Raw genomic sequence first — 26,973 nt, forward strand, 5'->3', positions numbered from 1 at the left:
AACAAATTGCTTTAATTACTAATTTCATCCATGGAAAATGGGAAAAACTCTATTTAATACAGACATTGCTGATACTGGCATTAAACAAATACTTAAAATATACGATCTTTATGTTGTCAACTTGGAGATTCAGTGTGAAAATATTCGTAAAAATGTAAAAAATATCTGAAATGTAAATTTAATTTTATTAAAAAGTAAGTTTTTAATGTGTGATTAATTATAGAAATGGGTGTGATTTTATACACTGCCCTCCAAAAGTTTGGAAACGCCCTAGAAAAGTGGGGTTTTGGACAATATTGGCATGAATCCTTTTTAATTTGTGACAATTTTGCACTGATAAGGGACAACACAAACTACTAAAACATATTTTATACACATTAGCAGCTATTACAGCTCTGCATAATCTGGGCCTAAATTCATTGTATTGTAAATTTAATTGTCAATCAGTTGTTGAAGCTATTAAGGTGTGCTGACCCAAAAATCTTTTTAAAAAAAAAAAGTTTAAACCAGTAACCAGGCATCACAGCTAGAAAAGGGGCATGTCTGACTTTGACATGTATATATTGCCATTATTATGTAATCAAAATGAAAATTATTATTGCTGGTCTTCAATGATAATGTCAAGTTACTTTAATGCACCCAATAATAAGGATTGATGCTGATATCATCCAAAACCACACTTTGCCAGGGGTGTTTATATACATATATAAAAGTTTTTGAACAGTAATATTTTAAATGTTTTTTTTAAAGTCTCTCAGTAAAATTTTGAATTATTTTTACTATTTAAAATCACTGTTTTCTATTTGAATATGTTTTAAAATATAATTTATTTCTGTGATTTCAAAGCTATATTTTTAGTATCATTACTCTAGTTACACGATACTTCAGAAATCATTCTAATATTATGATTTACTGCTCAAAAAAACATTTATTATTATGTTGAAGGCAACTGAGTAGATTTTTTCAGGCTTCTTTCATGAATAAAAAGTATAGACAAACAGCATTTATCAGAAATAGAAATCTTTTGTAACATGTCTTTATCATCAGTTTTGATCAATTTAAAGCATCCTTGTTAAATAAAAGTATTAATTTCTATAATCTTTTCCCAAGGGGAAAAAAAAAAAAAAAAAAAAAAATAAAAATTATTATTATTATTATTATTATTATTATTAATATTATTTATATTTATTTATATATATACACACACACACACACACACTGACTCCAAGCTTTTGAATGGTTATAGTGTATAATGTTACAAAAACTTTTTATTTAAGATAAATGCTGATCTTTGAATCTTTTTATTAAAGAATCCTGAAAATATATATATATACACTCAACTGTTTAAATATTGATGATAATAATAATAATAATAATAATAACAATAATAATAATAATAATACATGTTTCTTGAGCAGCAGTGTCATGTGACACTGAAGACTGGAGTAATGATGCTAAAAATTCAGCTTTGATCACAGAAATAAATTACATTTTAAAACACATTCAAATAGAAAGGAGTTTTTTTGAACAGTAAAAATATTTCACAACTTCACTGCTTTTGCTGTATTCTGGATCACATAAAAGCAGAAGAGACTTCATTAAAAACATTAAGCTGGTCATTTTGTCAAATTTTGACATTTCGAATTCTGTATTTGGTATTTATTATTTACTTATTACATTTTGTATTTCCTTTTATTTAAATTAATTTAAAATATGTGGAAAAAGTGCATTTTAAGGCATTTATTTTCTTAAAGACCACAGGCCAAAAATGCCGTAGGTGAACGAGTCGATTCAAGAGAGAAATTCATTCTGCTCGTTTCATGAATGAAGCCCACTGCCGTTCTCCTCATCATCACGAATGACGGATTTTCACACACACTTCGAATGATCAACGCGGTGATGCTACGATCTCATGCATGACACTCGCTCATCAGCTCAATGCGGTTTCCGTTTTCCCTCATGACTTCCTGCCTAAATCATTCACCTCACATCCGCCCCTACATCTCCACCGGCCGTCTGAAACTCTGACCCCTTCTGAAGAGATTTTCAGGTTAAGACCGATTAAAAAAAAAAAAAAAAAAAAAAAAAGAAAGCAAGACTCGGAAGACAATCATGCTTCAAAATATTCAGTCTCTGCTCTAAGTTTAACAAAGCCACCGAGAGCAACACAGACAGAGAGAAAGAGAGAATCTGTGTGTATGTATGTGAGAGAGATGTGTCTGAATGTGTGTTCAAAGCTGGGTTCCTCAGGGGCTCACAGGTTAAAGACCACCGTTACCGTGTGTTATAGATGAGGCATGAATCCATGAGCTGGTTATCGTGTGATCGTCTCCTGTCGAATCGAATTGAAGTGGTCCATCCAAAAAAAACAAGGAACATCAGTGATGACGTTTTGAGTAGTGGCCGTATATTTCTTTTTTTTTTTTTTTTTCTTTTCATAAAGGCCCCATTGTTCTCTTCTCCAAGTAGTTTTTGATGAACAAAAGTAGCACATTCCCCAATTCGTCCACTTTAATTACCATATAAGTCTTGTATAAAGCCATTGAATGGACTGTAGTGTTGATTAAAGCTCATGACTGGGTGTCGGGTATGTCTCTCCGTCACTCCCATCCGGTCTGACCGGGGACCCACCAGCATGTGCTCTAGGTAGATCACGGGGTGAGAGGTCAAGATGCACAGTCTGTTTTACATCATAGAAGGATACAGCAGCGACAGAATCTCTGGCGGCTTCCGCCCACCGATGGAGGCGGAGTCACGGGTGCAAAGTAGGCGTGAACTTTAATGTTGGGCAAGTGAGTCTACAGAGATAGATAGAAAAGTGGAAAATGATTCAAAAATTGTGGTAGGATGCTCACTTGCATATGTTTTCATGATAACATGACTAAACTAAACTACTAAACTAAAGGTTAGCATAAATAAACATGTCAATTTTTGCAATTCAGCATTGTGACAAAAACCAAAGTTTAAAAGATACATTAGATAATATCCATCCATACAAGCACAGGTTAATAAATGTACTGTGTTAGCGCCCTCTTGTGTCCAAAACAGTGTTGCTATTATTAACTAAATCTAAAACTTAGAAATAGTTTTAGTTAATTGAAGCTAGAAATTCAAGGAAAAAATGTAAAATTTGATTAAAATAAAGATATTAGACAAAAAACTAAATGTCCTTTATTTCAATGTTAATTGAAATAAAGCTGAATTAAAATAAAATAAAATACAATAAAATAAATGTAAAATATTAGACAAAAAAAAAAAAAAAAAAAACTTTAAAATTAGAAAGGCTGCCTTGGCCACTAACCGGAATAAAATATGTTCAAGTACTAAAATGACCAAAACTTAAATAAAAATAAATTAAAGCTTAATTTTTTTTTTAATAATGCAAAGAATAATAAAAATGACAAAAGCACATAACAGAAGTACTAAAACTTAAACTAAAATTAACATAAAAACAGAAAAGAAATAATAATACAAGCTAACTCAAAATTGAATAAATGCTATAATAGTCAATGGATAAACATGTTATTTTGTGTTCAAATATTTTTGGTAATTTACCATAAATTTATATTGTATAAAATGTAAGTGAACAAAATAGGTGTTTTTTAATGTTAGAAAAATATGTGCAATAGTTCAAAAAAAAAAATTAAAAACAATTGTTACAAAAAAAAAAAAAAAAAAAAAAAAACAACACTCTAGGTTGACTCAAGTTTTAATTTTAATAAAATATTTACATATTTAATTAAGTACTTAAATGAAGTATTTAAAGTATTACATTTTTTAATCCACTAGTCTTTCTAGTTACACTTTTATTTACATCTTTAGTTTTTTATTTTAAATTACACATTATGTGTAACAAGTATACAAAACAGTTGGTCATTTTTTGTTAGCAAAATATGTGCAATAGTTTAAATAATCCTACAAAACAAAACTTTAGGTTGACTCAGATTTCAATTTAAAATATTTAAATATGTAATTAAGTATTTTAAAGTATTCAAAGTATTCAGTTTTTTAAAAAAATTCCACCTGTCTTTCTAGCTGCACATTTATTTGCACAAGTATTTTTAAAACATATTTAAAGTATTCAAAAAAATTTTTTTAATTCCACTAGTCTTTCTAGTTACACATTTATTTGCATTTTTTCTTTGAAAATAAAATTATGAACTGAATGCAAGTGTACAAAACAGGTGGACATTTTTGATTAGATAAATATATGCAATAGTTTAAATAATTTTAAACAACTGAAAAAAAAAAAAAAAAAAAAAAAAAAAAAAAAAAACTCTAGGTTGACTCAGATTTTAATTTAAAATATTTAAATATTTAATGAAGTATTTAAACAAGTATTTAAAGTATAAAAATGTTTTAATCCACCAGTCTTTGTAGTTGCACATTTATTTGTATTTTTTTCTCCTTTGAAAATAAATTATGAATTGAATGCAAGTGTACAAAATAGGCGGTCATTTGTGGTTAGAAAAATATGTGCAATACTTAATTTGTTATAACTGAAGGAAAAAAAAACTCTGGGTCGACTCAATTTCAATTTAAAGTATTTAAATATTTAATTAAATAATTTTTAAAAAGTATTTAAAGTATTCAAATATATATTTTAAATCCACTAGTCTTTCCAGTTACACTTTTATTTGCATCTTTTTTGGAAAATAATAAATTATGAACTGAACCAAAATCATAGTGAATGGATTCAAATTTCCATGATGCATCCCCCAATTTAGTGAAATTTACACTTGTAACATTTTCCTAACTCATTTAAACCCACTTCTTGGGATCGTACAGAGCACTGCAAATCAATCCTAAATCCATATCCTAAAAGGTTTTATTTTTAGAAAAGCTAATAATACACTGCGGTTCCCCTCCCTGTGCATAAGCAAAAACAAGACTTACCCTCAAGCGTTTGATGCCGGCACGGGTGATCTGTTGACAGTCGTAGAGCTCGATGCGGTCCAGGCTGTGACAGGTTTTCAGATGCTCTAAAGACGCGTCTGTAATGAGCGGGCAGTTGTCGAGCTCGATCACCTCCAGTCGGTCGTGAGCGCAGGGTCCGCTGCCCAGCTGCCTGATGCCATCATCAGTGATGAGCTCACAGTGAGACAAACTCTACAACACGCCAGAGAACCAAACACATCAACAAGTCCAGAACACTTAGGAAAGGTCACATAAATTATTAGTATTCTTTCAGCACTGGCCATATGACAACATGAAAATGTTCAAATTAGGCTTGTCAATGGATTACAAATTTAAAGAGGTCATGAGATGAGAAATCGAATTTGCCTTGATCTTTTGGCATATAAGAGGTTTTTGTACCATTAAAACTCCTGCACGTTTCATAGCTTAAAACCTTCTCCTCATTATAAACAAAGCATTTATTTAATCAAGATCCAAAAACGGCTCATTTGGATCTGAGGTGCAAGGTGACATCACCTGGGCACAAACATTTATGCATTTATGCATTTCTTTTATACTAAGTATAGTTCAAGTCTATTAACGTATTTACTGACAGATCGCTTAACACTTACTGATAGAAAAATGATTTTAAAAAGTTGTAATTAAACTTTATTTGGAGTACTACTTGTGCACAATGCACATTTCATAATACTAGGCCTAAAATATGTTTTAATGTCACTATTGATGAGGACTGTATGATCTTTAAATAATATCAGTCTTGAAATGCAAAATATTTAAAGTGTACCTAAAGTATACTTGCAATAGTTACACTTCAGCACAATTAAATATATTCAAGCATATCTTTAGTTGGACTTCAGCACTACCTCCGCACAATTAAGGTTTATTAAAGGAACACTCCACTTTTTTTGAAAATAGGCTCATTGTCCAGCTCCCCTAGAGTCAAACAGTTGAGTTTTACCGTTTTCAAATCCATTCAGCTGATGTCTGGTTCTGGCGGTAGCACTTTTAGCATAGCTTAGCATAGATCATTGAATCCGGTTAGACCGTTAGCATCTCGCTCAAAAAGTTGGAAAATGAGCCTATTTTCAAAAAAAGTGGAGTGTTCCTTTAAGTACAAAATTAGTTGTTCCAATTTAGCAGACTTTAAGTACACCAGTTTAATATACTAAAAGTACAATTGCAGGGTATTTTTACAGTACACAATATGGGTCAACATCACAGCCTTTTGGTGTCCTGTACATAAATAACTCATTTGCCATGATAACTTAACATAAAAATGACTATGAAAGGGTGTGATATATTAGGATACGTTTTCATATTCATAACAAAAGCATTACTTGGCTCTTTAGCTACATTTTCTAGATTTTTTAAAGTTTTGTGTAGGAGGATGCATGTTATTTTGCAATGTCCCATGCACTGCTCATTACATTTGAATGGGAGTAGAATGTAGTCAAATCAAAAAATTATAAAATTTTGTTCTCCTATTAATGTTTTGTTAAATAAAAGATTACTCAATTTGAGTGTTTCGACAATTTGGTAATAAAAACTATATTTTTATTTAAACAAAAAAAAGAAGAGTTTGTCCATGTCCCTTGAATGGTTGCCCACCTTGTCATATTGGGGAATCTGCCCCTTTAAAGGGGTCATCGGATGCCCATTTTCCACAAGTTGATATGATTCTTTAGGGTCTTAGTGAAAAGTCTATAACATGCTTTGGTTAAAATTTCTAAATGGTAGTGTAAATAACACCTTTTTTGCCTTGCCAAAATCAGCTCTGCAAAAATCATCCTGTTCTAGATGAGGTTGCTTTAAATGTTAATGAGCTCTGATTGCCCCGCCCCTCTCTTCTCGTTATGGAGTGACGAGCCTGTTTACTTTAACCGTATTTAGCTAACTTGCTAACTAGCACGTTATTAGAAAAGGTGATCACAAAGATTCATTAAAAAAAACCCTTATACTCACTTCTGCTATAAGTGAAGCTGGATCATGAATGATTCGCGCCAACATAGACGGATATATGTAGATCGGGAGGCGCATTCCATTCACAAACAAATGTAATCCACTGCATCTTCAGCAGCTCAGATGTCGGGAGTAAATGACGACCACTATGTTCATTATTACATCCAGCAACACAACACCTCAATCGCTCAATTAGAGATATTCTTGTCTAATTTACATCCCTGCTCCGACAGCGAAACAATGGAGGTTGTTACAGCTGATTTAAGGTGGGTCTGAGGTAAGACGCCCACGTCAATCATCTATCGTGGGAGCAGCCTCTGTGGGTGTGACACCACATCGACAGGCATCTGAGAATGGCTCGATTTTAAAAAAGGGGATATTATTTTTACAGATTAATTAAAAACCACTGCATGGATTTTTATCATTATAGGGTAGACGTGTACATACACTACCAACACACACAAACAACATGTAAAAGTGAACTTTGCATCCGATGACCCTTTTAAGAAAAGGCCATCCCCTTTAGTGACATCTAGACAACAAATTTGTCGTCTTTTCACTATCAGGAATTTCAACAGCTGAGGTGAGCAAGTTGGTGACTTTTAAATTGACAAATTTTCTTCATACAAGTTTGCTTACTTGCTTTTCCTTAGCTTAACATGTCCACCCTGTGATTAGAATACAGTATTTTCAAAATACGCAAGTTTAAATATACCAAATTCTCTTCAACAACCAGACCATTTAGCTAGCCACAGTTTGTTGTAAGCTAATATGCTAACTGAAGCTCAAAATGTCCACCCTGTCGGCCACTTAGACTTGATAGGGTGGATATACACATGACAGGGTGGACACAGCATTCACGGGGTGGGGGTATATCACTGTGATTAAGAATTTAATTATATTATTTATTATTACTATATTATTTTTTTCAAAGTTGAATAAATGTTTCATTGTCATAATTTGTCATGCTTTGTGTGTTCTGCTTTATGTGTCCACCCCGTCATGTGCTGGTCCACCCTGTCATCTTGATTTTTTTAAATAATATTTTAAATAACATCTATATAATCCAGTGTGTTCAATAGCTAGGCGTGGGGGCAATAACATGTAAACAACAAACTGCATCCAAATATCACAGTTTTCTCCAAACAAGAAAAAAAAAAATACATGTGCGAATTGTATGAGTTTCTTTAAAAACACATGGTTTCCGTAAAATCTTTTATGTATTTATAATCTGAAAGCAAACAAACAACCCAGTTTAGGAAAGGGACATTATACCTTTCAGAAAATATAATTTGCATCTTACCATTGCAATTAAAACATATTCAACAGTAACAGGGTAGACATATGGTTTATGCTTCGAATAAAAGCCCATAATTATCTAAAAAATGTGTGGGAGCTCAGCTAATATGTTTCTATAGTACTTGAGTGTCTACTATTTATAACATGACATAAAGAGAATGGGAATTTAAGACACTACACTGGATACAGTACATAGATGCGCGTTCGTTTTCTGACAGTCCACACGCATGAGTCTGTCGTCAATAGGAAAAACGAGGTGAAAGAACGTTCACTTTGACTCGTTTGGTTTAAACAGCTCATTCTTTGTACAGATATCAGAAGGATTCTAGTGTAAGTAACAAGAGGATAGTTTATTATTTGTTATGAAAGATACATTTGTCGAAAGATGAAGTGGCACTAGATCTGACTACAGCTGCATCACAAACTGTAAGTAAATGATTTCATAATGCTTTGTCTGGAAATTTTATTAACAACTTTAACTTTGTCAACATTATAAGTAAACCTCAAGGAACATATTAAAATAATTAAAAAATCATGTCATGATCCCTTTAATTTGAATTGTCATATTCTAATTAAATAAATTAATTGCAATTAATCACAAATATGAATATTTGTAAAGAAGTCCTCAAATAAACATAACTTGCAGAGATGAGTATATCATGATGATAGTGTGTTAATTTGTTAGTCTTTTTTTTTAAATAATAGCTCACACTAAATTAAAGCATTAAATTGACATCACTAATTAAAGTTGTGATGAAACAAAAGTAGTGTCAGATCTTCTGTCATGTGACATATACACACACAAAAACTATGCACAAATTAATTGTTAAAAATAAGATCGATAACATGCTTTTAGAAAACTGAATTTTCATTTTAATGCTGACTTTAAAATATACAGTGTAATTTTTGGTACACTTTTGTTTTTTTAAACCTTACCAGAACCTGGAGTCGAGGGCAGTGTATAGATAGCTGGATGAGCGTCCCATCTGTAATCTATTAAAAAAAAAAAAAAAAAAGATGTAAAATTGTATTAAAGAGAGTGAGAAAATAAAGCTACGCAGCAGAGTTTTTAATGTCATAATTACACAGTTGTATAGTTGTTTGTGTCCATTTCTGTCCAAAATTATTTGAATCATTTGAATAATAATAATAATTCAAGATAAGATAATGAAATAAAAATAATATTAAAAAGTAATTTTGACTTTATCTCTTGCAATTCTGTTTTTATCCTTCAGAACTGTAAAAAGTAAAGTCTGAATCGTGAGATAAATTTGTCAATTAAAATAAAATGTCAATTACCTTTTTTTTGTTTTAGTCTGTGGCAGAGTCTACACTGCCGTTCAAAAGTTTGGGATCAGTAAGATATGATAAGATGGTAAGAGATGATGAGTCTGTAATGCTCATCAAGGCTGTATTTATTTGATAAAAAATACAGAAAAAACTGTAATATTGTGAAAACATTACTGCAATTTCTAATATTGGTGTCCTATTTTAATATACTTTAAAATATAATTTATTTCTGTGACACAACACTGAATTTTCATCAGCCATTACTCCTGTCTTCAGAGTCACATGATCCTTCAGAAATCACTCTAATATGCCGAAGTATCACAGGTCTTAAAAAAAACATTCAGCAGCACAACTGTTTCCAACATTGATATTAAATCAGCATATGTGACCCTGGACCACAAAACAGTCATAAGTTTACATTTCTCGAAATTGAGATATATACATCATCTGAAAGCTGAATAAATAAGCTTTCCGTTGATGTATGATTTGTTAGGATAGAACAATATTTGTTCAAGATACAACTATTTGAATATCTGGAATCTGGGTGCAAAAAAAATCTAAATACTGAGAAAATCGCCTTTAAATTTGTCCAAATGAAGTTCTTAGCAATGCATATTACTATTCAAAAATTAAGTTTTGATATATTTACGGTGGGAAATTTACAAAATATCTTCATGGAACATGATCTTTACATAATATACTAATGAATTTGGGCATAAAAGGAAAATCGATAAATTTGACCCCATACAATGTATTTTTGGCTATTGCTACAATTATACTCATGCAACATAAGACTGGTTTTGTGGTCCAGGGTCACATATTAGAATGATTTTTGAAGGATAATGTGACACTAAAGGCTGGAGTAATGATGCTGAAAATTTAGCATCGATTCACAGGGATAAATTAAGTATATATAAGTATTACATCCTTATAAAATTTAGATATACAGGATACATTCAGGCTTACAATTGTTTTTTGTTTTTTTTAAACGTACAAGGTCTTTTTTATGATTTGGAAATAATTACTCAAAGAATGAGCTGTTTGTATGAATTTAGCTTTTTCATAAATATATATAGCTATATTGATCAATTTTAATAAGCAAGTATTCATTATATTCCTTGTACCAGTTCCTTCTTTTTTATATAAAAATAATCTGTACTTTTCAAGATCCTTCTCTTAAAATTCCCTATTGTAATTTTACCTATTTCAAAATTTCCCTAGATTTATTTCAGAATTATCACCAGCAAAAGTGACTGATGAAATCCCAGTTTTAATGGAGATGACAAATCATTTTTTACACTTCACAATCACTGTTGCCCATTCGTCTAATTTGCGCCTCAAATTTTTATATTTTTTTATTTGATATATTTTAGTATCATTTTTAGTAATTTATATGCTTTTTATTTTTTAACAAATGTATATCTATATAACTTTCAAATATATTAAATTATATTTTAGTTTTAGTCATTTTAGTACCTCAACTTCTTTCAATTAGTTGCCAAAGCAACATTTCATGTTTTTTTTTTTCCCCATCAAATATTTATTTTATTAAAAAACAAAATGTATAGATTATGTTTCATATTTAATATTCTTATTGTAGAATTACTAACATTTACATCCTTTATGCAACAGTATTTTATCATTTTTTTATGTGTTATGTGTCTTAATGGCAACCCATTTTGACTCACCTGTACACACTCTTCTAAATCCATCTTTTCTAGTTCATGACAATTCTGGAAAAAAACAAGAGGAAATGATACGTTTGATTTGTGTTGTTAGAATCTCTGGAGGATCAGCACAGATGGAGGTTTGAGCCGTGCGACGTGTTTATGGGATTGTTTACTCACCCGTGCTAGTGAGGTGAAGCCTACATCTGTAAGCTGAGAGCAGCGAGCCACCTCTAATATTCTGCATAGTTTAAAAGAGGATAAAAATTAGGTTACGGGGGATTGCGTGCAAATTCATCAGCTGATGTGTGTGGTTACGCACCTGAGGCGAGGGCAGTTCTGGCCCAAGGCATTGAGAATAGCGTCTGTGATGTTTGCACAGCCCGACACACATAAAGACTGCAGCCGATGGCACCCGCGACAGATGGTTATGAGACCTTCATCTGTGATCTGCTGCTCGATTCACACACAGAGACAGACCTGCATGAGGAACCCATCAGCGGGACATATTCACACCCGACCCGTGTACCAGTGAACGTGTGTGACTTACTGAACACGTCTGCAAATTAAGTGTGACCAGCTCTGGACAATGTGCTCCAATGTGTTGAAGTGCTTCATCATCCAACTATGAAGAGAGTAAACATAAGAGAAAAACAAATAATGATTGGATTTAAAGAGACAGGTGACCCAAAATAAAACTTTGTTATTTTAGAAAAATCCCAGTTTTAATGTGTATAACAACTAACCTAGATGTTAACACATGAACCACATTTTTGACATTATCTGACAAATAGTTTTTCACACTTTAGAATCACTGCAATAAATTTTTATATTTTTATATTAGTTCAGTGTTTTTATTTTTTGTGCTTTTGCCATTTTTTAAACATTTCTATATAACTTTCAAATATATTGAAATGTATGTGTATATATTTCAGTTTTAGTTGCCAAAGCAACATTTTCATTTAAGTTTTTTTAAATGTATGTTTTTTTTCTCCATCAAATCTTTATTTTATTTTTGCTTTATTTTACTGTTTGTTAAATATACAGAACAAAGTTTGACCAAAAATACAGAAAAAAACAATTTCAAATTTGCAATTTCTAATATTGGTTTCCTATTTTAATATACTTTAAAATATAATTTATTTCTGTGACGCAACACTGAATTTTCATCAGCCATTACGCCAGTCTTCAGTGTCACATGATCCTTCAGAAATCATTCTAATATGCCAATTTATTCTCAATGTTGGAAACAGTTGTGCTGCTTAATGGTTGTTTTTTTGGAACCTGTTATACATTTTTCTTTGACTCTTTGATATATAAAAAGTTAAAAAGAATAGCATTTAATTTGTTTAATTTGCGTTTAAACCACTGCCATGCAATTGAGTCAGGACTATAGTACTTCTTAGTATTCTGAATTACCTCTTCATTTTATATTTTCAGTTTTATTTTAATTTTATTTTGTTTTAGTGATTTTGTTACATTTCATAGAATGTGCCTTTTTGTTTTTATTAGTTTTTAAAAAATATATATTTCTATAAGACTTTGATTCATTTTTTATTTCAGTTTTAGCAATTACTAAATTTAATAAGTAAATCAACTTTAGCTTAATTCAGTTAGTTGCCAAAGCAACATTTCTAATTTTTGTTTCATTTTCAAAATGTCACTTTTTTTTAGAATTTAGAATTTTTTTTATGTAATATTTGTATTTTTTTTCCCATCAGCATTATTGAACTACCAAACATTATTTTTAACAGTTTTAATTACCAATAATATAATTGTGGAGAAGTGCTAGTAATTCATTTTTAAAATGATTCATTTTTAATTAAGTCAAGTTTTAAAGATTTGTTTTCTAAATTCCTTTTTTTTCCTCAGCATTATTTAAATGACCAAACATGATTTGTAACAGTTTTAGGTTCAGTTGGAGATGTGCTAGTAATTAATTTTTAAAAGAATTAATATTTACTTCATTTTAGTCATTTTATTTCAGCTAATTGCCAAGGTATCATTACTAATTTTCATTAAAGTTTTTACAAGTTTTAAAAGTTTTCTAAATTTAAAATCTATTTTTAAAATCTTTATTTGACCCTCTAACTCTAGCTCTCTCTATTCTAATTATATTCTTTAAAAAATACTTGCCCTTTTAGACTTATACTCTATTCATTTACTTACTGCTTGTTTTTTGTTTTTGTTTTTTTTTTAAATAATAATAATAATAATAATAATAATAATAATAATAATAATTAACACTAGCTTCTCTGTTCTTTTTGTAAGGCCTCTAACAATAGCTTGCTTTTTCATTTTCTATTTTTATCTGTTTTCTTTTTATTTATTATATAATTTAAAAAAAAAAAACCTGCTACATGTACTGCATTAGGCCAACTAAGACTTGTCATAGCATTTGCATGTTATAGCTCTTTTGTTGATTTTGATTGCTTCCATTGTCCTCTTTTGTAAGTTGCTTTGGATAAAGCATCTGCTAAACGTCTAAATGTAAATCTAAATGTAAAATAAAAAAAGTTTTTCATCTAATGTTTTTATTTAAATTTAAATTACCAAAAATAATTACCAAAAATATTTGTTTATTTCAGTTTTAGTCATTTTATTTCAGCTAGTTGCCAAAGCAATATCACAATTTTAAATTTATTTCAAATCACCAAAATGATTTTTAATAGTGGCACAAAGCTTTTTAAAGTAATTACTGCTAGCTATAATTGTGTCTAAATAACACAGAATACAGTGGAAGAACACTGAAGAGTGAAAGCACAAATTTACCTGTGTGCAGCCCTTGAGGAACAGGCCTTTGAGTCCTGGACAACATCTCACCAGGGCTTGTATGCCGTCTTTGGTCACCTGATCACACCACGAGATGTTCAACTGCTCTAGCAACGGACAGCCCTCGCTAAAATGACACAGACAGAGTCATTTAGCCCTAGAGAAGCATTCTGCATTACCAGCATGGAAGTGCATCTATGACTTCTGACCTTAGAGCTTTGAGGGACAGGTTTGTGATTGAGGTGCAGGAGGCAAGATCCAAGTGCTTCAGTTTTGGACAAAATTTACTCAAGCTGTTACAGGTACTGCAAAAAGAAAGAAAGAAGTTCAATATAGATTTAGAAAAACATTTACACACACACTGGTGCATCTTCTACCCACCTGTCAGTGATCTTGGTGCAGCCATTGAGGCTGAGCAGCTCAATATTTCTGCAGTTCTGGGCAAACGTTCTGTGAAAGACATTAAATAATGCGTGAATTTCCTTCAAAGTTGCAATAATGTTGTGAGTTGGATGTGTGATATGACGATTTTTGATCGTGAACGATAAAATGTCTCCACGATCTATTCTATCAGCTGCAGTTCTGGTGCCTCCGTCAGTATACTGTACAGGGCGACATACATTCACATCAGTGTTAACTCAGCGGTAGAGTTACACTCACAGCACACTGCACTTATTCACAATCACAAAAGTACACTATTTGCTTTAAAATCTTTCCGGTTAAACATTTCATTTGCCTGTTCTGACATGCGCTTCTCCAGTGCGCGTACACCTGAAGCGCGCGCACACTAAAAGCCTGTCAAATAGCGGCTAATAACTGAACTAAGTATTATGTATTGTGTCTGATTGCGCTAATACTGTCAAAACACACAAGGTTTACATATAAGCACAGTTGCTTATGTCTAAAGTGAAAGTAAACAACTGAGAGAAAAACGGATGTGTGCCTGCATATTAGATGCATGCAGCTCTTAAAGCAACAGTACTACACATGCTGCAGATTGTCATTAAACGGATAGTTCAACCAAAAATTTGAATTCTGTCATTATTTACTCACTTACTCACTTACATGCAGGGTTGCCAACTCTCACGCATTTGGCGTGAGACACATGCTTTCAGGCTCTGTCTCACACTCTCACTCTGCCCGTGTAAATCTCACGCCAAATTGGCAACCCTGCTTGCGATTTTAAACATAGTTTCAGCTTTCAAATGTTGTAAGTTTTAATACTAAATTCAAATGATAAATACCGTTTTGGCGCACGTAATGTGCCGTAAATCGTAAAATGTAGCGCTTCTGTTAATGCCAGAGCCATTGAAAAACAGCAGCTGCACTGGCTTCGCCACCACGTGGTCACGTGATTCACAAAGCTCTCAAAACAAACCAGCGTTGTCAGTATTTTTGAATGTGTTTAAGTAGGATAGAGACGACAGCTTCACTATACAGGTATTTGCAGCAATTTCTGTTTTGTAATGAAGAGGCAACCATATGAAAATTGAATATGGTTTTACTACAAATAAAACCAAAAAAAATCATGGTTACTATAGTCAAACCATGATAACCACAAATTATATACATATATATATATATATATATATATATATATATATATATGTATATATATATATATATATATATATATATATATATATATATGTGTATATATATATATATATATATATATATATATATATATATATATATATGTATATATATATATATATATATATATATATATATATATATACATATATATATATATGCATGTATAAGGGTTTTAAATTCCAATGCAAAGAGGCAAATTAGAGTAATTTTGTAGTCGGGAAAAAAATGTTCATTTGTAATGCCATGGTTTACTCACTAGGTACTTGGCTCTTTACTAAATATACATCTAGTACATACAACTTATTTTCAAGTTTTTAATTTGAATAAATATTTAGAAATGATTAAACATTATATTTTTAAATGTGAAATTAAAAAAATTAATAACTTACATCCTTTTTTAATGATACTTGTACAAGTACACACAATGAATGCAAGCAAATACTGAATTTAAACCAAGTTTAAAATGTTGCAAAAAAAAGTCATTCAGCTGCGTTTTTATCCCCTTATATATACACAATATATACATATAAATAGACATAGAATCGAGATTCATTCAGATTTAAAACAACCTGAGAGTGAGTAAATGATGGTATAAAAATGAAACACTATGACAGAATTGGCAGACAGATGACAGAATTTTCATTTTTGGCTGAAATGTTCTTTTAATGTTAATAAAACAACAAAACAAAAAAAAAAAAAAAAAAATCGCTCACTGGTCTTGACTGAAGAACTTCAATACAGTTGCTTTAATAAGAATCAATGTACATATAATGTATTTAGTGTATAAGTCTTCAGCGTTTCACTTTTTATATTTTTCAATTCAAGTCCTTGAATGCTACTGCTAAATACACCTACTGTACTTGGGAAAAAAAGCACTGTTTGTTTTATTTGTATTATGTTTATTTGTAATGTGTATTATTGTTCTTAAGCATCAGTGAGCATTTGAACCTTCTGTAATAGTGGCATATGAGTCCCTCAGTTGTCCTCAATGTGAAAAGATGGATCTCAAAATCATACAGTTATTGTTGAAAAGTGTTCAAATACACAGAAAAGCTGAAAAACTAAAGAATTTGTGAGACCTGAAGGATTTTTTTTGAAGAACAGCGGGCAGTTTAACTGTTCAGGACAAACAAGGGTCTCATGAACAACTATCACTACACAAAAAAACACAACTGTGAATCATTCAGGTAAAAACACAGTATTAAGAATCAAGTGTATATAAACTTTTAAACAGGGTCATTTTTATAACTATTATTTTCTCTTGTGGACGATATGTAAACATATTTTATGTGAAATATCTTATTCAGGTCAGTACTAAATAAAAAAAATAACATGCATTTTATATGATCTCTCTTATTTTGGTAAAATAATTAATATTTAGCAGATTCGGCAAGGTGTATGTAAACTTGACCTCAACTGTAGACTATATTTTTTTTTGAAAGACGTCTCAGAAAATTGTGAAAATAATATTTTTTATATTACAAAATAGTATTTCTATTTAAAATAACTGTCTTATATTTTAATATATTTTAAAATATAATGTATTCCTGTTATGATAAAGCTGAATTTTCAGCATTATATAAAAAACAAACAACTTATTATCAGTGTTGAAAACAGTTGTGCTGCTTCATATTTTGGGGGAAACAGTGACGTATTCATGATTTCATGAATAGAACACAGTGTTTATTAAAAACAGAAACATTATAAATGTGACCCTGCACCACAAAACCAGTCTTAAGTAGCACGGGTATATTTGTAGCAATAGCCAAAAATACATTGTGTGAGTCAAAATTATTGATTCTTCTTTTATGCCAAAAATCATTAGGATATTAAGTGTAAATTATATTTTGTAAATGTCCTACCATAAATATATCAAAACCTAATTTTTGATTAGTAATATGCATTACTAAGAGCTTTATTTGGACACCTTTAAAGGTGATTTTCTCAACATTTAGATTTTTTCTGCAACCTCAGATTCCAGATTTTCACATTTGTATCTCGGCCAAATATTGTTCCTAACAAACCATACATCAATGGAAAGCTTATTTATTCAACTTTAGGATGATGTATACATCTCAATTTTGAAAAAATGCCCTTTATGACTGGTTTTGTGGTCCAGGCTCACAAATGTCTTCACTGTCATTTTTAAAAATCAATTTAATGCAAAATTTGTGAGTAAAAGTATTAATTTCTTTAAAAAAAAATTACTGACCCCAAACATCTGAACAGTAGTGTAAATTACATGCATATATGTATGAAAAAAAAAAAATGAATTTTTTGTGCCAAATGGATCTTCAAGAATGAATAGACATGCTTAGCATAAATAATCATTCATTCGCTCCCTTTTTCTCACCTGAGTGCGCTGTCTCCAACTCCAAGACATCCTCTAAGACTTAACTTCCTTAGGAAGCCTCCACACCGTTTTGAGATGTTCTCTACCACACGGCCCTGTAAACGAAGAGATTTTTAGGATCTTTAGCCACCTTTGTATTAAATAATATCTGAAATTCCTCGTATTTTAGTCGTTAGAACAAAACGAACAAAACAAAGTATCTAGCCAACTAATGTCTACTCACCTCAATGTCTCTCTGAAAGTCAAAGAGGTCAATGCGCTGCCAGTTACTGCCATCCAGGGCTAACAGGTTCCATGACTGAGAAAAATAATCCACAATAACTCAATAATCCACTATAGATACAGATATACTAAAAATATTATTCTAGAAGAGCTCCTTCCACTGACTACCATTCAAAAGTAGCTGCATATTGTGACAAAGTATCATTGCAAGCAACATATAATCCACCAAAGATTTTTACTATGAAATAGTAGATGTTTTGACAGTAGCTACCCGTTTGTTGTAGGCTTTTAAAAGCATGAAATGAGCAAATGTCAAAACATCCTATAAAGTGCCTAGAAAAAAACCCCACACACTTACTCGTGAGACTTGTGCGCAGCGGCAAAGTGTGACTACATCCAGAAATGAGAAAATTCTGCAGATAAACATCAGAACTATTAACAAACATCATTAAAAGCTGTGATATGAATCCCATCAAAGTCTTCATTATCTCTGTTTGTTTCCAAAACAGGTCAATGCTATTAAAATAGCAAAGACTTGGAGAGATGAAGATGAAGATGATTTGGACAAGACAACATTATTAAAACAAGGAAATGAAGCAGAAAGAGAGAGAAGTGCTGAATGGTTTCACACCAACCGTAACAACAGTTCCTTCGGCAGCTTCTTGTTGATAACAGCCTCGTCATTATTAGAGAACATCTGAGGAGACAGAAATGCATGCATTTATGAAACTGTGTGTCCTATGAGTTCAAAGGTCAATAATAGTGTGCTACAGTAAATCACACACTTCCAACATTACAACAAGAAGCCAGTGCGACCACATTTCTGTTGAAAAGTGTCTTTCATATGTGAGAGAACTGAGGCTGTGCAGGTTTCAAATTAAGTTTATATTCTGATGTAACAAAGAATGAGCGCATCAAAACGTGACGTAGAAAGGGGATCTTATTATAATATTACACCCTTTAATCTGCATGTTTCCACCCATGGTGCCACCATCTGTTTTCACAAGCAACAATGGTGTACCAGTTCTAATGCCATGGTGAAAGTTCGAGCAAAGCATGCTAACTGTTCTGTGTTTGGCTGCACAGACGAGCACAGAACACTATTTAGAGTCACAGCCTCAGAGGAGATGAGAGCAGTGGATTTATTGATTTATTTACTGTATATTACCCTCCTGCCACACAGATCAAATATAAACATGCAATTTCTTTCCGAGCTGTTTACCTTCACAGACAAAACTGAATGTTTTTGTAACTCATGGGTCTTTTTAACATAAACTTGTGTGTATTTGACAGTTTAAGCGCAATTAGACATGAAAGAGAGTTTAATGCCGTGTGACAGCCGCTTTCTGTGTGCGTGCTTCAGAAAACCATATATTAGAAGTTTAAACTAACATGGCTTTAAAAGAAATTATTTTAGCACGATAGACACAATCGAAAACAAACAGTTGTTTTTAGTATCTTAAAGGAGAAGTCCACTTTTAGAACAGCAATTTGCAGATAATGTACTCACCCCCCCTTGTCATCCAAGATGTTCATGTCTTTCTTTCTTCAGTCATAAAGAAATTATGTTTTTTGAGGAAAACAATTCTGGATTTTTCTCCATATAATGGACTGATATGGTGCTTTATCTAGCGAAACGATTGGTTATTTTCATAAAAATTGTTTCGCTAGATAAGACCCTTCTTCCTTGGCTGAGATCGTTTACAACTGCGTTTGGGAGCGTTTGAAGCCGCATTTATACTGCATTTTGGAAGTTCAAAATCAGGGCACCATAGCTGTACATTATGTGGAGAAAAATGCTGAAATGTTTTCGTCAAAAAACACAATTTTTTTACGACTGAAGAAAGAAACACATGAACATCTTGGATGACAAGGGGGTGAGTACATTATCTGTAAATTGTTGTTCTGGAAGTGGACTTCTCCCTTAAGTACCAGCTGTAAAGGCATAGCCCTGTTCTGGAAAAGGGGGCGGGGAGCAGCAACTCATTTGCATTTAAAGAGACATGCACAAAAATGGGGTGTTTCTGCTTCCACTCAAAATGGGCATTTTTAAAACGAAACAGTAAGTGATCTATGGGGTATTTTGAGCTGAAAATTCACAGGTACATTCTGGGGACACCTGAGACTTATATTACATCTTGTAAAAAGGGGCAGAATAAGTAATAAGTATATATATTTTCAGTTCATTTAAATTTTAGTTTACGTTTTAGCAATTTGTTATGTGCTTTTGTCTATTTTATGTATTTCAATCATCCACCGAGATATTTCTTTAGAACCGTTTTCACTTGTAAACAGTGCTTGCTCTATGCATGTTTCTCTCCTGATTCAGACGAAATGACTTTTTTCACTTGAGAAAGCATTTTTATGCATACAGGACTCATAGATTAGCCAAAAGCAACAGTAATGGTGGATTTGTGTCTTACAAATGCACAGCTTTTTGTTTCACAAGCTGTTGTGAAAAATGCACAGCTTTTTGTTTCACAAGCTGTTAACTGATGGACTGGAGTGTTGATTACTTGTTTATTATTGTGATGTTTTTATCAGCTGTTGGGACTCTCATTCTGATGGCACCCATTCACTGCAGAGGATCCATTGGTGACTGATGCAATGCTAAATTTCTCCAAATCTGTAGACGGCCTGAGGGTGAGTACATTTTCAGCAAATTTGTACATTTTTGGGTAACTATTCCTTTAAACCAGACATAATATGTCAAGGTATGTTTTAGGAATTAGGCATTTTACAGCACTGTACTGCAAAAAATGCTTTTCTTAGATCATTTTATTTATTTTGTTTTCAGCCAAAATATCTAAAAATTCTTAAAACAAGAAGGATTTTCTAGACAAGCAAAAATTATTGTCTTGTTTTCAGAAAAAAGACATCAAATTTAAGTGAGTTTGTGCTTAGAACAAGCTAAATAATTTGTGAGTGTGGTAAGCAAAATAATCTTATTTCAAGCAGAAAACAAGATTATTTTGCTTACCACATTGGAAGATTATTTTGCTTGTTTCAAGCAAAAACTCACTTAATTTTGACTTGTTTTTTCTGATAATAAAAATAATTATAACAATAATTCTCACTTGTCTAGAAAATCCTTCTTGGTTTTAGAATTTTTAGATATTTTGGCTTCAAACAAGTAGGAAAAGTATTTTTTGCAGTGTGGTCTTCCTTTTTTTTTTTTTTACTATTTTGTCACTTTCTGTAAATTAACAGTAGTGCAGAATGCGTTTTAACCACGAAACAATTACACAAAGCAAATTTTTCTGGAAAAAAAAAAAAAAAAAAATCAATCCAAAGTTCTGTTTTTTTTGCAGATGGAATTTTGCCCTACAGGCTTGCCTTTGTGCCAAATATACTACATGAAATTAACACCAGAGGTCTTATCTTGCTCTCATCAAACCACAAAACCTTTTTTCCAACTGGTAACAAGAGATACAGATTGTCCTGCTGAATAATTCAGACCGGACCGGATGTTCCCTTTTTTAAAGAAGCGACTACCTCTCATCCAAGAATAGTGGAGCGCACATAAATTGTTTCTGTGTGCACTGGGTGGTCTATTGTTAAAATACAAAAACACTTATTTCTTCTTATAAGCCCATCTTGATCTGAACAAAATTTGATCCCAGTAGTCTACTGAGGCCTCTTCGTCAAAATTTACTAATTAACACAGAAAATTGATCACAGATGAACAATATCGTTGGAATCACTTTCCGAAACACTGACAGCCAATCAGAATCCATCTGACATTAAACAGATCAAGCAGCGGCACGAGACATAACTGCAGCGTCTGCTTATAATAAACAGAACGTTACTGTACATTGGTGTGAACACTTAGGCTAATACAGTTATTGTTATCTTTATGGTTCGCTCTTGGTGTTATCGGCCTTTAGTCATATTTTTACAGCTTCACAACTCCAGAGCCTGTTCACTTTCACTGCACTAGAAAAACTGCTTAGACATTCTGTTAAAAACCTCCTTCGAAAGAAAGTCATTACAGGTCTGGAATGACATGAAGGGGAGTAATGACGACTGAACTTTCATTTTTAGGCGGACAGTCCCTTTAAAGCATTGACTCAGCTGAGAAAGATAAACAAACAATATGAGATAGCTTACAGCTATGCTTTATTATGAACTCTCTCATTTGTGTTGTTCCTCTTTCTTTTCACTCATCCATTCTGTATGGGGCGACTTTCCATTTGTTTGTTTGTTTAAGGACGAGTCATGTGATGTCTGACTGCAAACTGTTACAAACCAGGAATGATTGATCACTTGTTTCCAGCTCATCTGAAACACTGTATATTGCCAGATGACTTTTTCCTCAACCAGACCCCTGTTATATCTAAATGTCTCCTGTAATCATTTTTACAAAGGTTAATCTCACAAAGACAAGTGCAGGTCATGCTTTATAACCAAAAATTAAATTAAATTAAAACATCTATCTATCATAGTTTTTGATAATATTTTGAATATTTTACTTTTTTATAGTTTCTGTATTTTTTTGTTCATTTTAACTTTAGTTACAGTTTTACTAATTCTGCGTCATTTTCAGTAGTCTTGTTTTTTATTGTCTATATATGCATATAAAGTTTTTATTACTTTTTTATTTTAGTTTTATTGTTATTTTAGTACATCAGATAAACTATTTACTACTTTTAAACTACTTTTTAAGTATATTCTCATCAGCAAAGTGTGTAACTTTAACTTGTTTGAATGTTTTCTAAATATCTTCAACTTTGCACTTATTTTACTATGCAGTTAACTGCTACTGACTACATTTTTACAGAATGACATTTCTTGTCATCTCATCTGTTATAGCTAACTTCACATGACAAAAATGTGACTTCCTTTTACGTGTAATGCAAGTTTCTAGCTCTCTGATTACCCTGGATATTTTTGTCAGCTATACCTTGTGTTGACCCATAAACAACCCCATTTCCTTAGTAACACTAAGGTCAGAGTATCCAAATCACAACTGCAAATTTGCAGGTGATCTACAACGTACAATCTACAAATTAATAAAACTGTTAATATGCCATATCCCTATTTTCTGACAATATTGCTTCAATCAAGCAACTGAGCATAAGATGAGCTGTCAGTCATTTGTAAATATAACTCTCATGCCGCTGCCACCAAAACAATGTCCAGATAATCACTCGGATCCTAAAAAAAGAAACAGGCCTAAGCCGGTAACAATGCAGTGCTTCTTAAATTCTGATTACATTCGTGCCTTTGCAATAGAAATACTGCAACTAGGCCTTGTATCTCAACTAAAATGAACCATACCAATGATAATTTCCACTTATATGCAACTTTACAATAATGTTATTATTGTAAAGTCATAATTAACTATTATGATACGGAATATCCTTCAAACATTAATAAGAAGGTTACAGAATATGCAAGCATGTTATTTTTGTAACATGCATATTAGTGGCTAGTATGCAAGTTATCAATAATGCATGAATTATTTCATATTTTTAATTACTTAATGTTTATTTTATCATTCCCATTCTTTTATATGTTTTAATATCACTTTCTCATCAGCCATGCTGAAATTGCAATCATAAATAAACACATAATCATAAATGACAGTTATGTAAAACGATTGATGATTTGTTAGTAATGTAACACCCTGAATAGTTAAAATGGCTTTTAAAGTTATGTCTACTGTGTACACAGAGTTAAATACATGTGGTAATGTGGTGGAAACTGGATACCATGGTAAATTTTGGTTAGGATAGATTATAGTCAAACATATTACAGGCTAGAGCAACACTGGGGCATTATATAACAAAGTAATCTTTAGTAACTGGCCTACAATGTATTCACTTTGACACTGCATGTCTGAATCTGATCTTTAACAGCAACTATAGACAAAAACCCAAGATATTAAAGCATAGCATCCATGCCATGTGTCTCAATATTACGGCTGTGTTTTAAACCTAGCCAGCCGCCTACCTAAACAGCATCACAGGCGGCCAAAACTGCAGCGAAAATGAAGTCTAGGTAGTCAGCTAACTAAGTTTTGAGACACACCCGATGTAAACAAGAGTTATAACTTGTTTAAACACGGCTGATCTCGCGTCTTCGAGGGAAACAACAAACGAAATGTTTGCGTAAACAGGCCCAACTGTTCTCTGTAGTAATGAGTTGTAATGCGCTTCTGTTTTTACGCGTAAAGGCCCATGTATATATCCAGCTTTTGTTTTGGCCGGCTGTGTTCCCCACTTCAGCCTGTGGGCCTACCACCATTATCCGTCTCCTATAATCTCAGCTAACCAGTTTAATTTATAAAAGCCATCGAAACGTAGATCGCAACCTACTGTTGCTTCATGTAAACAAATGAGAAATATTTAAAGCACCTTTTGTGGCTCGTTAAGCCTGGAACAATGGTTGTGTTTATACAACCCGACACAAAGTAGACTTGACAAGAAACAAAATATAGCGACTTTAAAGAGCCCCAACGCTGGATTTGCTGTTGCCTTTGGTCAACATACATTACCGATTGTGTTTTACAGACTGACAAGTGTTTAGAAGAGCTGAACTCGTATGTATGATTGCGGAAGCTCGGCCTCTTCTACTGCAACAACACTTATAATCCTCCATTATTTAAGCCGTTTAGGAGTAAAAACGCAAGATTGTTTACATCGACATGTCAATCTGCAAATAAACAGTGGCTACTCGCCTCAAAGCGACTCCGAGAGACGCCGTTCACCTCCTTACCCATCCCGAACACTACAAAGTCGGTAAACCGGAGAGGAAAAGCGCGTCCGGTTATTAAAAGGTGGCAGATGTGTCGGTGCCGCTGGTTTCCGTCGAGCTCATGCCGTGTTTTCGCTTAATTTCATCGCGTTTGTGTATGGCGAAGATGCAGAAGAGCCCCAGTGGTTGAAGTATGAACAAATCAAGCTTATCTCCTGTTGTGTTGCGGATCACCCCCTCCCCTTTACCATGACTAGATCTCAGACAGTTTCCCCATCTGTAACCTATAACTTATAGTCACTATTGTTCATAAATATTGCAGTTTTATCTGCCCATACGCATTTGTCAGACTTTTTAATACTTTAAAGCCATGTGTAATACATTAGTAACCGCAGTAAAAGTATAAAGTAATTATCTGTGGACAATATTCAGCTTCTTGCAGGTCAAACCTAAGCCATTTAAGATAAAACATTACAACTACTTAAGACGTCATATTACTGACCTAAAATATGATATATTTCTCTAAAAATACGAGAGGTTCATTTCAGATGAGTTCAATGTATTATTTATAGTTTTGCGCAGAAAGTTTATTTGTTTGGCGTGCTGATAATATTAAAGCATTTTTATGCGTCAGTGTCTGCAAAGTACTTCTAAAAAGTGTATTATTTTGTCGTATTGTTGTATGGAAAGTGTACAGGCTGCAAATCATTTGTTTTCATGTTATTGTTATGATCGTTTCCGGGTTTGGCGAGTCAGCCCCGCCTCCACAGCTCGCAGCCAATTAAAACTCAAAGACGGTCTTCGTCATTTGACGTAATCGTGGTGGTAACACGAGGCAGCGTTTTCCCAAACAAACCAAAAGGAATTCTTCGGCATCACAGTTACACAAATCAAATTAATAGCATATCAAAGAAAGGAAGTTAAGAAAAACAAAAATGTTTATTTCTATTATATTCACAATTATATATTTACACTCTATAATGCAGAACTGTAAATAAAAATGGTCAAATGGAGTGCTCTAGTAAACTAAAATCTTGCACACCTTCTTTGTTTTATTTCAGACACGAATGTCAGGGAACTACCACCACTCTAAAACATAGTAATAGTAAATAATGCCAATAAAGACTTTAAAATACACAATTTTTTAGAGAAAAAGTTACTGCACTTCTGTTCTACGGATAATCAACAAGTGAATTTTTATGGCACAAAAAATTTAAATGGCACAAAACTTGGAGCAAGTTTAACAAATCTTAATTTGTGTAAATATAAAATATTCATATTAAAACTTATATATATATTTATATATATAATATTATGTACGTTAATTCATATATACACACACACACACACACACACATATGCATATATACATATATATATATGTATGTATATATGTATATATATATGTGTGTGTGTATATATATATATATATACATACATACATACATAAAATGATTAACTTATGTGATGTAATGGAAACTCTTTGGTTCATGATGGCGTTTATGCAGTTTTATTTTCGGAAAATAAAAACTGAATAGAATGCAGGCAGGGTGACAAAAACGTGATACACATACACATAAATACCATACTGTGTTTCAGTACGTTGTTTCTGTAATACTGTAACTAAGGATTTTGCTTTATAAATACAACAGCCTTTAAAAGATGTTTTAATGTAATTACTAATGCTAAGACCTTTCTCAACATTAGCTGTGAATAACCTTTTTTTTATTGCAAATTCAAATATTACAATAATGAAGATGTAACATGGGGCAAATGGACATCAAAAACTCAAAGATGTTGTACAACTGACTCAAGGATTTTAAAAGTTTTAGAAGCCTTTGAGTTCAATGGTTTGGACACATTGTTAAAAGAGGCAAAAAAAAAAAAAGACTTTAAATCAGAAGAAAACAATCTAAAGTTAGGTTTACAATGAATAGTTCTGGCTTTATGAAGGTGAAATTTACCCAGAAGACAAAGCAATAATACAGTATGGACAAGATTACTGTCTTTAGAATGAAAGTCAGACAAAAAAATTATAGGTTCTGTCATTTCTATCATTTTGTTACAACAAAAAGATATTAATATGGTAACTCTTGACCAAAAAGACTTGGAGAATGGGCAGTGACAAAACAGATGTAAAACAGATTCTTCATCAGTATTACAAAATGAACACAAAGAAGATATATTTTCAGAGAA

General features: G+C 32.2%; 1 protein-coding gene across 1 annotated transcript; it reads right to left on the reverse strand.

Moving 5' to 3' along the window:
* Positions 1-2,410: 2,410 nt before the first annotated feature.
* Positions 2,411-25,017, reverse strand: fbxl20 (F-box and leucine-rich repeat protein 20). The gene is made up of 15 exons (XM_051136646.1): positions 24,761-25,017; positions 18,714-18,775; positions 18,437-18,491; positions 18,080-18,154; positions 17,857-17,951; positions 14,286-14,354; positions 14,114-14,209; positions 13,905-14,031; positions 11,683-11,757; positions 11,455-11,585; positions 11,313-11,373; positions 11,154-11,198; positions 9,112-9,168; positions 4,897-5,109; positions 2,411-2,798 (listed from the first exon to the last, which is right to left on the reverse strand). The coding sequence occupies exons 1-15, from the start codon at positions 24,800-24,802 to the stop codon at positions 2,691-2,693; spliced, it is 1,311 nt and encodes a 436-aa protein (XP_050992603.1). The 5' UTR covers positions 24,803-25,017; the 3' UTR covers positions 2,411-2,690.
* Between the last annotated feature and the right edge of the window lie 1,956 nt (positions 25,018-26,973).

This window comes from Labeo rohita, chromosome 19, assembly GCF_022985175.1.
Source record: "Labeo rohita strain BAU-BD-2019 chromosome 19, IGBB_LRoh.1.0, whole genome shotgun sequence".
Classification (NCBI taxonomy): domain Eukaryota; kingdom Metazoa; phylum Chordata; class Actinopteri; order Cypriniformes; family Cyprinidae; genus Labeo; species Labeo rohita.